Raw genomic sequence first — 14,909 nt, forward strand, 5'->3', positions numbered from 1 at the left:
GAGCATTCACCCTTTTAAAATTCCTTTTGTTTATACACTGGAGCCCCCCGAATTCCAAACGTCAGAGGTATAAACAAGTTTTATTAAGTTTTAACAGGGAAGATTAGGGAATTCCAAATGTCAGAGTCCGGTTGAAAGGAGGCAGCACACTCAAGGTAGATTCCATTCATCTCTGAAACGGCTTCTTCGCAAGCCGCTGGTGTAGCTCTCGTGTACGGAAAACGGCCTCCTCCCACTTCCCAATGGGAATTTTCAATTCTTCGTTTGTCCTTACTGAAAAGGACTCAGACAAAGCAGCAGTCTAACCAGCAGATAATGCGCTGCGTGCGAATGTGGTAGGCAGTAGTGGATTAAAAGGCTAACTGGCACGAAGACACAGAACCTGGGTTTCTCTGGAGCAAAATCAGAAAGTTGGGGGGGGGTGGTGGCACTTGAGCTGCCCTACACAACCCTGTCTCATCACAAAACCACTAGCATCCAGGCCTTTTTCTGTAGCAGGAACTCCTTTGCATATTAGGCCACACCCCACTGATGTAGCCAATCCTTCAAGAGCTTACAAAAAAGAGCCTTGGAATTCTAGCGGGAGCTCCTTTGCATTTTAGGCCACACACCCCTGATGTAGCCAATCCTCCAAGAGCTTACCGCAGGCCCCGTCAGGAGAGCCCTAGAAGCTCTTGGAGGATTGGCTACATCAGTGGGGTGTGGCCTAATATGCAAAGGAGTTCCTGCTATTTAAAAAAAGCCCTGCTTGCATTCATATCCAATCACAAGAGACGAGCAAAACCCAGAAGTCCACCATTACATCATGACAGGCCGCTATTACATACACTTCAAGGGCGAAGTTTCTTTTGGCCTGTTGGCAAATGAACTGGCTGAGTAAACGCTCATCACTCAAGCAGAGGAACAGCTGACAAATTGTTTAAGAAGGAAGAGGAGCTTACCCGGGACTCCTCCAAGAGCAGAAGGCGGTATTTGTTCAACATGGCTTGAGTGCGTTTTAGTAGTTGCGCGGACACCATTTCAAACTCTTCATCTACTAGAAAGGAGGGCAATGGGGGAATGAAGGAATGAAAAGGTTATATGCTTGCCTCCTGCAGGCGGGAAGTGCTGCAAGGGAAGGCCTACGAGTTACTCGAAAGGTGCTTGTAATGCACAAAGGCCAGTGCTTTCACAAGGGCAGCCGTTGTCAGTCTGCGGCAAACAGTCTTCTGGCAGCTAAAAAGACAGACCTGTTGATCAGGGCACGAAATCTTAGGGGCTTAGTTCATCAACTGCTCACCCTATGCAAAAACACCTACACTAGAGTGAACCGTGTAAATGGATTAAAGTGAAAAGCAACGCTCACGGTCAATCGCTGAAAAAGTTTTCTATATTTACAAATATCAAAGTGCTCACAGATACTAAACATTCATGCTCATAGGCTTGTATGCTGTACAACAGTTACAATTGACAAAAAGGCAGACTCAAAGAAATATTGTTTTTAAAAAAGCCAAAGCTTCAAATGTCCCAAGAACTTATCCATTCAAAAGAGCACGGCTCAGTCTTCTTAGCCGAGGAAGCTTGCTGGGAAACAGGTGTGGATATCGGTCTGCTGTTGCGCTTTTCCATCGACATCGAGACTGGGCTACACCTCTACGCTGAGCTAAGAAGACTGAGCTGTGCTCTTTTGAATGGAGAAGTTCTTGGGGCATTTGAAGCTTTGGCTTTTCAAAAAATAATATTTCTTCAAGGCTGCATTTTTGTAAATTATAACTGCTGCGCAGTATACAAGCCTACGAGCACGAATTAATAGCATCTACGAGCACTTTGACATTTGTAGATATAGAAAACTTTTTGCAGCGATTGGCCGTGAGCTTTGCTTTTCACTTTGCTCTACACAAAAGGCAAAGAAAGCGAAAGAGGGAAGGCGCAGCCCACTGTAGCATGCAGGGCCCAACCGGAACAGCTAGATTCGAGTCCGGTGGCACCTTAAAGACCAAAAGGCTTTTGAGGGTAAAAAGCTCTCGACAGCCAAAGTTCCCTTCATCAGGCACAAACTGCAATGGTGGCCCTGGGTCCTTATATCCCAGGGGGAAGGGGTGTGGCAAAGAGGGGATCAGGATGCAGAGGTACAATGCTGATCGGCTACACTAGAGCAGAGGAGAAACGCTTCGGGGCACAAAATCAGCATCTGCAGTGAAATGATAACCTAAACAGATAAGAATCCAACCGGAACCCCACCAGAGTGGATCCCACCCAACCCCGAATTCCTGCTGCGCACCAGGAAGCACCTGATTCTCAGCTAGGGTTGCCAATCCCCAGGTGGGGGCAGGGGATCCCCCGGTTTGGAGGCCCTCCCCCCGCTTCAGAGTCCTCACAAAGCGGGGGGGGGGGGGGATGTCTGCTAGGCACTCCATTATTCCCTATGGAGACCGATTCCCATAGGGAACAATGGAGAATTGATCTGTGGGTATCTGGGGCTCGGGGGGGGGTTCTGTTTTTTGAGGTAGAAGCACCAAATTTGCATCATAGCATCTGGTGCCTCTCTGCAAAACGCCCCCCAAGTTTAACAAAGATTGGACCAGGGGGTCCAGTTCTATGAGCCCCCAAAGAAGGTGCCCCTATCCTTCATTATTTCCAGTGAGGAGAAGGCATTTAAAAAGGTGTGCGGTCCCTTTAAATGTGATGGCCAGAACTCCCTTTGGAGTTCAATTATCTTGTTACAACCTTGCTCCTGGCTCCACCCCCAGTGTCTTCTGACTCCACCCCCTAAGTCTCCTGGCCCCATCCCCTAAGTTCCCAGATATTTCTTGAGTTGGATTTGGCAACCCTATTCTCAGCAATTTGTATTATTAGAAAGATGGTCCTCCTTAAGTCTCAATAGGGCTTTTTTTGTAGCAGGAACTCCTTTGCATATTAGGTCACACGCCGCCCCTGATGTAGCCAGTCCTCCTGGAGCTTACAGTAGGCCCCGTATGAAGAGCCTTGGTAAGCTCTTGGAGAATTGGCTACATCACGGGTGCTACAAATAAAGCCCTGAGTCTCAACATTACTACTTTGTAAGGAGAAAAAAAAATCGGTTCTAGTTCAAACGCAAAGTATCGGGTTTGCTAATCAATTTCACCTGTAATGTACGTGAAGCTATCTGAGCACGTCAGAAAATAAATACCAGGTATCTCCATTACCTTGGCGCAGACGACAGCAAAAGTAATATGATTCTTTCGCATCTGACGCCAGCGGGGTGGGGAGTCCCAGACAAACTCACCTTTTCGGTAGTCGTGAGGAGAAGGGAGCGTTCCCTGGTAGACGTGGTAGGGGAGGAGCCTCTGCAAGGCATCTTCAAACGACCGAAACGAGGTTTTGTAATCTGGGTGCAGCACTGCCCCCTGGTGTTTATGCAGCTGTTCCAAGAAACTGAAGGCAGCAGAGAAAGGCACCAGCAGTTAGGTTCAGGGAGCTAGTCAGGTAAAGGTAAAGGCCAAGGTAGTCCCCTGTGCAAGCACCAGCCGTTTCTGACTCTGGGGTTACATCGCATCACGACGTTTTCACGGCAGACCTTTTGACGGGGTGGTTTGCCATTGCCTTCCCCAGTCATCTACGCTTCCCCCCCAGCAAGCTGGGGACTCCTTTGACCGACCTCGGAAGGATGGAAGGCTGAGTCATCCTCGAGCCGGCTACCTGAAAACCCAGCTTCCGCCGGGGATCGAACTCAGGTCGTGAGCAGAGCTTAGGACTGCAGCTTTACCGCTCTGCGCCACGGGGCTGAAAAACAAGCCATAGCTGCTCTCTGTCTTCACTCTCCAATCCCATGTATGCCTCCACCTTGCTGCAAATACGTTCTTGAGCGAAAACGTGTTAACCCTGCTTAGCACAGCGGTGTGCTCCTAAATTCTAATCTAAAACTGCTCCAAAGAGCAGCACAGCATGTGGGGAAAAACTAATTTTGCAAATATGGCCTCCCCAGTCCATATCTCCACCCGCACACCCCACCTTTGGTAGAAAGCATTTGTCTACTCCTATCTACACCCTCCTTTTGCAGACCGCAAACCCTGAGAAGCCTTCAGCCACGGCAAATAGAATGGGGCTGGCTGATATGGGGCAGGATTTTGACATGCCAGCCAGTGCCATTTTGCCCTTAGGACTGCCTGCACATGCATTTTTGGAGGCTTTCGTGTACACTTACCAAGCTTCCTTGCTGGGCTGTAGCATGGGAGGCTTTTTCATGTTTCCGAGCTTGCTATCATACTGGGGAGGGCAGGAAGCAAGCAAGAAAGGAAGGAACAAAAGAAGTGGGCAGAGAGAAAGAGAGGAAACAAAAAACATTAGATTGTCTTATGGCCAATGTTCCCGCCAAGCTGCAGAGGTTTGTGAGCAAAAATTCTACTTTGTGAGCTGCTGGCATTAAAGTGGTCAGTGACTGCATCAATTAGTTTGGTGTGGTGGTGAAGTGCGCGGACTCTTATCTGGGAGAACCGGGTTTGATTCCCCACTCCTCCACTTGCAGCTGCTGGAATGGCCTTGGGTCAGCCGTAGCTCTGGCAGAGGTTGTTCTTGAAAGGACAGACTCTTATTTGGGAGAACCGGATTTGATTCCCCACTCCTCCACTTGCAGCTGCTGGAATGGCCTTGGGTCAGCCGTAGCTCTGGCAGAGGTTGTTCTTGAAAGGGCAGACTCTTATCTGGGAGAACTGGGTTTGATTCTCCACTCCTCCACTTGCAGCTGCTGGAATGGCCTTGGGTCCGCCATAGCTCTTGCAGGAGTTGTCCTTGAAAAGGCAGCTGCTGTGAGAGCTCTCTCAGCCCCACCCACCTCACACGGTGTCTGTTGGGGGGGGGTGGTGGTAAAGGAGATTGTGAGCTGCTCTGAGACTCCCATGTGTAGGGCAGGATATAAATCCAATATCCAATAAATCCAATCCAAATCCAATATTAATCAGCAAGAATTGAGGTAGGTGGGAAAGTCGGAAAGTTCCAACGATAAAATGATTTGTTGCTACCGGTTTGGAAAGTTAAGAATTGATTAAAAACTGATTTACTCGATGCAAGTATATGAGAATGGCAACTATGATCTGTTCCTCCAATGCAACAGCAGAAAGTATCTTCCTCCTGGGGACAGCGCAGCTGCTAGTGGAACAGTCCTGCAGGATCCACCATATTTAACATTTTTGCAGGGGGCGGGATGAATTTTGGAAATGCTAAGCATGCACATCAAGCCACCATTAATATTACAGCCAGGGTTCTTTTTCTAGCAGGAGCTCCTCTGCATATTAGGCCACGCTCCCCTGATGTAGCCAATCCTCTTGGAGCTGACAGTAGGCCCTGTACGAAGAGCCCTCTAAGCTCTTGGAGCATTGGCTACATCGGGGGGGGGGCGTGGCCTAATATGCAGAGGAGCTCCTGCTAGAAACGGAGCCCTGATTATGGCTATATTTTTTGCAGAACAATAGACCATATTAGAACATGTTGTGTGTGCCAAAAGCCTGTAGTATATTTTGGCAAACTACTACGAAAATAACTAAAAAATACACATTAAAAAAATAATATAATGGTGCCTGGAGGAAAACTTATCAGGCCTAAGTGGGCAAACCTGTCAAATAATTCTTTAGGAAAAGATACAGGTAAAGCTTAGAAAGGGGTGCAACTAAAATTACCTTTAATACAAATAAGGCCTCAAATTCAGTGGGAGCTCACAGGAGCACAACTCCTGAACCTTTCTGAGAATTCCACTTCCTCCTTCTGAAAGTTTCACCTCCTTGTCCATTGAATAGTAGGTGCAGCTGCATAACAATCCCTGGATGAGCTCCACCACCTATTTGTCTACAAAGCGACCCCTGATACAAATGTTCCTTTTTGTGGTAAAACACACACAATAAAATCTTCCTTGTAGGGAAGAACTCTTCTTTTGAACCGACACACCAGATGTCTCCTTCCGGTACACAAGGAGATCTGTCTCCTTGCGTAACTACATTAGGAACCACTGTATTCAAAATAACTTTCACTACACCTTCTCTTTTTCTCCAGTGCCATCCGTCACAGGAATTTCGAAAAACTTAACACAAATATCTGAGTAAACGAGTCTGCCTGCAAGCGCGCCCTCCTCACCTGCTGTTGGATCGGGGCCGATGCTGAAGGCAGGAGCTGTGGCAAGCTCTTCCCAAGAACCTGGAGCTGCAGGGGCCCTTTCCCGAGGTTCAGGCCAGGCACGGAGCTGATAACTCCAGGTTTGGTCTGCCAAAGAAGCAAGGAAGCCCGTTTACACACAACGAAGGAAGGAAACAGCCAGCAATACAGATAGCAGGGAATCCACACTCGCTGACTGCCACTACCGCTGCAGATGCAGGGGTACGAGGCTGGCAACCTACTAATCAAGATATGATATCTGAACATTAAAAAGGTAAAAAGGTCGTCCCCTGTGCAAGAACCAGTCGTTTCTGACTCTGGGGTGACGTTGCTTTTGCAACGTTTTCACGGCAGACTTTTTTATAGGGTGGTTTGTCATTGCCTTCCCCAGTCATCTACACTTTCTCCCCAGCAAGCTGGGGACTCCTTTGACCGACCTCGGAAGGATGGAAGGCTGAGTCAACCTGGAGCCGGCTACCTGAATCCAGCTTCAGCCAGGATCGAACTCAGGTCATGAGCAGAGGGCTCCAACTGCAGTACTGCAACTTTAACACTCCGCACCACGGGGCTCTGAACATTAACTGGGTACAAATACCGCAATTGCTTAAAAACAAAGCAGAATGATCTGGGTGCACTCAAACTTTTCTGATGTGACTGTTTATTCTGTCACCTCACCGTCCGGTTTCATTTTCCGGGGGGAGAGGGGAGGGGGCGGTAAAAGAACACAGGCACTTGGGAGCTGGAACAGGGATTAGCAATAACAAAAGATCAGATCGTCTCTGTGTGCGAGAGAACTGCTGATTCACGACCTGAGATCTCTCAGACATCCTTTTTTTAAAGCAGTGGCTTTAAAAGCAGTGGCTCCCAATATTTTGGCACCAGGGACCAGTTTTGTGGAAGACAATTCTTCCACGGACCCGGGGGTGCGTGGGTGGCACTGGGGTTCTTGCCATCCCAGACTGCCCCCACCCCCCGTGCCCAGTCTCTGCCCCTCATGGGGGTCTTTAATGGGGGGAGACTGGGGCTGTTTCTGCTGCTTCCCCACTAGGTGCCAGGCAGCAGAAGACCAATCCGCCTCTCCTCACTCTCCTTGAAAGGTCTATAAATGAGGGATAGGCTAAGGCCGCTGACCCGGGCGGACAAAAGAGGCGGTGTGGCCTTGCTCCAAGGGGAGACGGCTTTGGAGTGAGGCCGCACTGCCTCTTTCGTCCACCTGGGTCCCAGATGGGTGGGGGCGGTGTGGCACCTCTGCCTTGCTCCACGGTCTGGTTGCTAGCAGGCCACGGACCGGGACCAGTCTGCAGCCCGGTGGTTGGGGACCCGGTTTAAAGCACTGCAGTTGTGGACATGTTCTGTAGGCATGACCCTGCTCATCAGTGTCCAGCGCAGGATGGAACGCACCTGCAAGGGGAACTAATGCTGCTTCATCCACATATCTGGTTGCATTGCAGAAGCACAAAGTCACCTGGGTGGGGAGGAAAAGGCTGGAAGAAATGGACTGCAGCCCGGTTCAGGCACGGGAGAGGGCAGGAGTCAGTTTCCCCTCACCCATTCACTCTCATTCTTCGTCAAAGGAAGAGACCTTTCCTCCACTTGAGGATGCTGGGAGCGGAGGGAAAAGCTCTTTCACAGACCAGGTCACATTTCCCTGCTGGTGAACATTTTAATCCCTTCTAGAAGGGGGGGCTCTTTCTCCTACCTGCCTGAAACTGGGGAAGCATCAGAGATGCAGTCTCTGAGGATTTCATCCCAGCTATGTAGGGCAGGGGTGCTTGTGTGTGTGAGTGTGTGTGAGTGGAGCTACTCCTCATAAACATTTAGAGTCAAGTCCAGTGGCACCTTAAAGACCAAAGAGATTTCATAAGAGCATAAGAGAAGCCATGTTGGGTCAGGCCAATGGCCCATCCAGTCCAACACTCTGAGTCACATAAGAACATAAGAGAAGCCATGTTGGATCAGGCCAATGGCCCATCCAGTCCAACACTCTGTCACACAGCGGCCAATATATGTGTTTGTGTGTGTGTATACACACACACACACACATATATATATACATACTGTGGCTAATAGCCACTGGTGGACTTCTGCTCCAGATGCTTTTCCAATCCCCTCTTGAAGCTTGCAGCCGCCGCCACCTCCTGTGGCAGTGAATTCCACTTGTTAATCACCCTTTGGGTGAAGAAGTACCGTATTTTTCGGTCCATAAGACGCTCCGGACCATAGGACGCACCTTCCTCCCGGGGGGCTATCTGCTGCCTCCGCCTCCGATCCCGGCGCTTCCCCCGCGCCTGCCTGCCTGGCTCCAGCTCTGCTTCCAGCAAGCTCTGGGATCGCACCACGCTGCCCCCACCGCAAACCCAGTGCTTCACGAGCGCTGGCTGCGGAGGGGGCAGTGTGCTTCCTCCGTGCCTGTCTGCCTGGCTCCAGCTCTGATACTTAAAGCAAGTGCCGGGATCAGAGGGAGCGATCCTAGCGCTTGCTGTAAGCGTCAGAGCTGGAGCCAGGCAGACAGGCATGGGGGAAGTGCTGGGATCAGAGGCGGAGGCAGCGGATCGCCTCCCCCCCCCCCCGGAGGAAGGTACGTCCTATCGTCCCTTCACTCCATAAGACGCACACACTTTCCCCCCCACTTTTTTTTGGGGGGGGGGGAAGTGCGTCTTATGGTCCGAAAAATACGGTACTTCCTTTTATCCGTTTTAACCTGACTGCTCAGCAATTTCATTGAATGCCCACGAGTTCTTGTATTGTGAGCAAGGGAGAAAATTACTTCTTTCTCTACTTTCTCCATCCTGTGCATAATCTTATAAACCTCTATCATGACAACCCACAGTCGCCGTTTCTCCAAGCTAAAGAGCCCCAAGCCTTTTAACCTTTCTTCATAGGGAAAGTGTTCCAAACCTTTAATCATTCTAGTCATTTCCAGGGTATAAGTTTTTGATAGTCAAGAAGAAGAAGCCTGCAGATTTATACCCCACCCTTCTCTCTGAATCAGAGACTCAGAGCGGCTTACAATCTCCTTTATCTTCTCCCCCACAACAGACACCCTGTGAGGTGGGTGGGGCTGAGAGGGCTCTCACAGCAGCTACCCTTTAAAGGACAACACCTACAAGATCTATGGCTGACCCAAGGCCATTCCAGCAGCTGCAAGTGGAGGAGAAGGGAATCAAACCCGGTTCTCTCAGATAAGAGTCCGCACACTTAACCACTACGCCAAACTGGCTCTCAAAAGCTCCCTGAAAATCTTGTTGGGTCTCTCAGGTGCTACTGGAGTCAAATCTAAGTGTTGTGCTGCAGATCACCACGGCTGCCCTCTGAAACGATCCCATAAACGTGTTTCCCAACTAAACTTTAACATCTACTGATCTCATAAGAACCTAAGAGAAGCCATGTTGGATCAGGCCAATGGCCCATACAGTCCACACTCTGTGTCACACAGTGACCAAAAAACCCGCAATTGCCATCAAGAGGTCCACCAGTGGGGCCAGAAGCCCTTCCACTGTGCTCCCCCCGACCAAGCACCAAGAATACAGAGCATCACTGCCCCAGACAGTTCCAACAATACGCTGTGGCAAATAGCCACTGATGGACCTCTGCTCCATATGTCTATCCAATCCCCTCTTGAAACTGTCTATGCCTGTAGCCGCCACCACCTCCTGTGGCATTGAATTCCACATGTTAATCACCCTTTGGATGAAGAAGGACTTCCTAATATCTCCTAATATAAGTAGCTTTAATTCAGATACTAAATAATCTAACTCAAGTTTCTTGGATGACAGATGGCTCTGTTTGACCTCCTCCTCCTTTTATTTATTTTTTCACATATCCCTACTGCAGACTTTTAGATTAGTTCTGTAAATTTAAACTAGGCAGTTAATTTTAACTGTAAGCCCCCTGAGGACATCCACTCTACTGAGTTTCATGACTTAGGGGGAAAATCATGGTAAATCAGAAAAGAACCTTGTATAAAGTGATGTACTGCAGTAACTAGAACTGCCTAAATGACTCTGCCCCATCTCCTTTTGGACCACTGTTCCTTCTCTGACCAGCTTCCAGGGAAGGTGCACAAGAAATGGCACAGATTGGATAAACATATGAAGCAGAGGTCCATCAGTGGCTATTAGCCACAGCGTATTGCTTGAACTCTCTGTCTGGGGCAGTTATGCTCTGTATTCTTGGTGCTTGGGGTGGGGGGCACAGTGGGAGGGCTTCTAGTAGTCCTGGCCCCATTGATGGACCTCCTGATGGCAACTTGGGTTTTTTTGGCCACTGAGCGTTGGACTGGATGGGCCACTGGCCTGATCCAACATAGCTTTTCTTATGTTCTTATGTCTGGGAAAGTGATGCTCTGTATTCTTGGTGCGAAGCACAGTGGGAGGGCTTCTAGCCCACTGGTGGACCCACCTGATGGCCCCTGGGTTTTGGCCACTGTGTGACACAGAGTGTTGGACTGGATGAGCCACTGGCCTGATCCAACATGGCTTCTCTTATGTTCTTAGATTTGGCTTCCTCCACCTTGCAGTGGCCTAAGCAGCTGCCCAAAGGCCACACTTCCAAAGGTCCAAGGTCACAGTACACTCACTCACTGTTCATGCATACAAGCTCTTTTCCCAGAAACTGTTATAAAAATTTCACCATGAGGATCCGCACTGGAACAGAAAATGTGTGCAAAATTCTTCATTCCTGTGCTTATGTTATCTCACCAGAACATGCTGTTGAGCCATGTAGAGCCAGTTTGGTGTAGTGGTTAAGTGCACAGACTCTTATCTGGGAGAACTGGGATTGATTCCCCACTCCTCCGCCTGCACCTGCTGGAATGGCCTTGGGTCAGCCATAGCTCTGGCAGAGGTTGTCCTTGAAAAGGCAGCTTCTGTCAGAGCTCTCTCAGCCCCAACCACCTCACAGGGTGACTGCTATGGGTGAGAAAGGGAAAGGAGATTTTGAGCCGCTCTGAGATTCGGAGTGGAGGGCGGGGTAAATAGCCAATATCTTCTTCTTCTGAATGTCTTTAAATAACCTGGTTGAACTGTGTTAAATTTCCCCGGGATGTTAAAAAAACATGCAAACAAATAATCCCATTTCTCCCTCGCCAATGGTTTAATTTATAAAAGTAGATATAGTTATTAGCTTTTTTAATTTCTGCCTTACATCAGTCTCGCTGAGATATGTAAAGAAGAAGAAGACGACAGAAGATATTGGATTTATATCCCGCCCTCCACTCCGAAGAGTCTCAGAGTGGCTCACAATCTCCTTTACCTTTCTCCCCCACAACAGACACCCTGTGAGGTAGATGAAGATATCGGATTTATATCCCGCCCTCCACTCCGAAGAGTCTCAGAGTGGCTCACAATCTCCTTTACCTTTCTCCCCCACAACAGACACCCTGTGAGGTGGGTGGGGCTGGAGAGGGCTCTTACAGCAGCTGCCCTTTCAAGGACAGAGTCTCAGAGGGGCCTACAATCTCCTATCCCTTCCTCCCCCTCAACAGACACCCTGTGAGGTGCATGGGGCTGAGAGGGCTCTCTCAGCAGCTGCCCTTTCAAGGACAGAGTCTCAGAGTGGCCTACAATCTCCTTTCCCTTCCTCCCCCACAACATACACCCTGTGAGGTGCATGGGGCTGAGAGGGCTCTCCCAGCAGCTGCCCTTTCAAGGACAGAGTCTCAGAGTGGCCTACAATCTCCTTTCCCTTCCTCCCCCACAACAGACACCCTGTGAGGTGGGTGGGGCTGGAGAGGGCTCTCACAGCAGCTGCCCTTTAAAGGACAACCTCTGCCAGAGCTAAGGCTGACCCAAGGCCATTCCAGCAGATGCAAGTGGAGGAGTGGGGGAATATACCCGGTTCTCCCAGATAAGAGTCCGCACACTTCACCACAACACCAAACTGGCTCTCCACAAAAAGCACTTGCCGAATGGCTCTGAAAAGCATTGCTTCCCAATCCTCAAGGAGCGATTTCATTCCTGCAGTTCTGAGGCACTGCAGCCCCTTAACCAGAACCACACTGCCTCCAAGTGGCATGTATGAACAGGCTCCAAACACCGTTGTCTCCAGAGCATCCGAATGCAGTAAACCCCTTCAGGTGAGACAGCGCTGCTTCTAGATGCTGTACAAAGCCCAAGTGAAACCCATGACGTGGGAGCTAAAAATAAACGATGAGGCAATGTCTGTTGTTGCAAAGAGCGGCAGCTACGATGAAGCCCACCTGTACCGGCTGCTGTATGGCCAAAGGGACCGCAGGTTTTCCTTGCCCGGTGGATGCTTTTCCGCCAGAAAGAGCCGTGGAGCCGCTGGAAAAGGTTTTGCTCTCCGTGGGAGCTGCGACAGCAGAAACAGGGGTGAGGGGGTGGGGGGAGACAAGAAAAAAGCTTACAGAATGCAGCAACCGCTAATTATACACAGAGCCCCCCCCCCCTTTTTGGAAATAGTGATTAGGGCAGATCACAACTGCAGCCGGTCCCCAAACGTCCCTCTCTGGGCTGCAACAGCCTCCCTACATTTTAAGTTTGTCCATAATTTCACTCGTAAGAAAAAGAAACGTTATTGTCCAGCTGTCAAGGAAATGGATCACACAATTCAACATGACGTCTCTCGTGGATTTTGTCTATATAAAGGCTCAGGGCGCAAAAAGATCCATCGACTTCCTAGCAACTGGGATGCTGATAAAGGCCAGAGAGTTTTCTTTTCTGTGCTGGTGGGAGAAGATCCTGGCTGCCGCCTCCTCCTCTTACTTCCGTAGTCTCTGTTGCAAACGGGCAGCCACGCGCTGAAGGAAGGCAAAGGCTGTGACTTCCTGGCCAGCTTGGCCTTCAATCATAATTAGGCTCTAAGTGTCAAACGACTTACAGCGACCCCTTCGTGGGGTTTTCAAGGTAAGAGACGAGCAGAGGCGGCTTGTTGCGGCCTCCCTCTGCAGAACAACCGGGTGTCCTTCTTGGTGGCCTCCCATCCAAATACTAACCACGGCTGACCCAGCTTAGCTTCTGAGCACCTTGTCTGAGCTATTCAGGCTGCTTGAGCTTTGGACCTTCTCGATTACTCAACATCTATGAGAAACAGGAATATGGAGAGACCAGAACACACCAGTAAGAATAAGGCAGGGGTGGCCAAACTGAGGCTTGGGAGCCACATGTGGCTCTTTCACACATATTGTGTGGCTCTTGGAGCCCCCCTCCCCCCACCATCCCACTGGCTGGCTTGCAGAAGGCATTTCTCTGTTTAAATCCCTTCTCCAAGCCAAGCCAGCCAGGAGCTTGGAGAATACCTTTAAAGTTAAAATTGCTTTCTCTCCACCTCTCCCTCCTCATCTATTCCTTCCTTCCAGCTCTCAAACATTTGTCATTCATGTCTGGTGGCTCTCAAACATCTGACATTCACGTCTTGTGGCTCTCAAACATCTGACATTCACGTCTTGTGTCTCTCAAACATCTGACATTCACGTCTTGTGTCTCTCAAACATCTGACATTCACGTCTTGTGTCTCTCAAACATCTGACATTCACGTCTTGTGTCTCTCAAACATCTGACATTCACGTCTTGTGGCTCTCAAACATCTGACATTCATGTCTTGTGGCTCTCAAACATCTGACATTCAAGTCTTGTGGCTCTCAAACATCTGACATTCAAGTCTTGTGGCTCTCAAACATCTGACATTCACGTCTTGTGGCTCTCAAACATCTGACATTCACGTCTTGTGGCTCTCAAACATCTGACATTCACGTCTTGTGGCTCTCAAACATCTGACATTCACGTCTTGTGGCTCTCAAACATCTGACATTCACGTCTTGTGGCTCTCAAACATCTGACATTCACGTCTTGTGGCTCTCAAACATCTGACATTCACGTCTTGTGTCTCTCAAACATCTGACATTCATGTCTTGTGGCTCTTTCCTTAAGCAAGTTTGGCCACCCCTGGTATAGGGTCTCTCTCTACCTCACTGTTGCACACAGGTCTCTGTCTCCAGCTCCTTGCTAAGTAGTGTTCCCTCCAAGCTGAGTTAGTGCAAGGTAGCCCACAGGTTTTTAGCCTCCGGCTCATGCATTTTTGTCTTAGCTCATGAAAAAGGGCCCCGGAGCAAACTAATTTATGCAGCAGCCCACAACTTTAATACGAGCAGCTCACAAAGCAGAATTTCTGCTCACAGGACTCCGCAGCTTAGAGCGAACGTTGCTTGCAAGGTGGGTCTCGGAAACTCCTTTTTTACATAAACCTCTGCACCCCTGTCGTGCCTCAGCTGTGAGGCCGTTCCTGCTACACGGCAACAACTTTTTTAAAAAAAAGGATCCTGACCATGTCGAGCAGTGAAATGTCCTTTTAGTTCCTGAGATTACAGGATCTCGTCACTTCTGCTCTTGCAGCCTTCGAATGTTCCACCGGCTCTAAGCACACCCCGTGCCCTTCCACTGGCAGGAGTTTCAGAGAACACAGTGATTCATACTGGAATCTGGCCAGGCCACTAAGGCTAGCATTCCTACTCATGAGAAATGCAGAAAATGAACAATCAGCGGGGGTGGAGTTAGGTTAATTTAGTTTTTGCAAATCTCCGATGGAAGAGAGGGGAAAGCACTGCAGAAAGACTGGGGTGGGGGGTGGAATCACATTTATTCAGTTCTTTCTTCGGGTCATTATAGGGAGTTTGCCTTCACCAGTGCCAGGCAAACTGAATTCCATGTGGAATGTCTATTCCTGAAAAGCAATTGCAGCTTTTTTAAAAAAATGAAGTTCTAGGCCTGACATTTTTGAAGTTACAGCCTCGATATCTTAAAATACAACAAAATACAAACATGCTTTTCTTCATAAAAGCATGCAAATTCCAT

At 49.2% G+C, this 14,909-nt stretch overlaps 1 protein-coding gene across 1 annotated transcript in view; it reads right to left on the reverse strand.

The window, feature by feature from the left end:
* Positions 1 to 14,909, reverse strand: part of BICRA (BRD4 interacting chromatin remodeling complex associated protein) — a 162,831-nt gene that overhangs the window by 9,021 nt on the left and 138,901 nt on the right. Inside the window, 5 exon segments of the mRNA XM_060257560.1 lie at positions 942 to 1,036; positions 3,245 to 3,393; positions 4,163 to 4,224; positions 6,082 to 6,207; positions 12,299 to 12,411. Coding sequence (XP_060113543.1) covers positions 942 to 1,036; positions 3,245 to 3,393; positions 4,163 to 4,224; positions 6,082 to 6,207; positions 12,299 to 12,411 — 545 coding nt within the window.

The sequence above is a fragment of the Heteronotia binoei genome, chromosome 17 (genome assembly GCF_032191835.1).
Source record: "Heteronotia binoei isolate CCM8104 ecotype False Entrance Well chromosome 17, APGP_CSIRO_Hbin_v1, whole genome shotgun sequence".
NCBI lineage: Eukaryota > Metazoa > Chordata > Lepidosauria > Squamata > Gekkonidae > Heteronotia > Heteronotia binoei.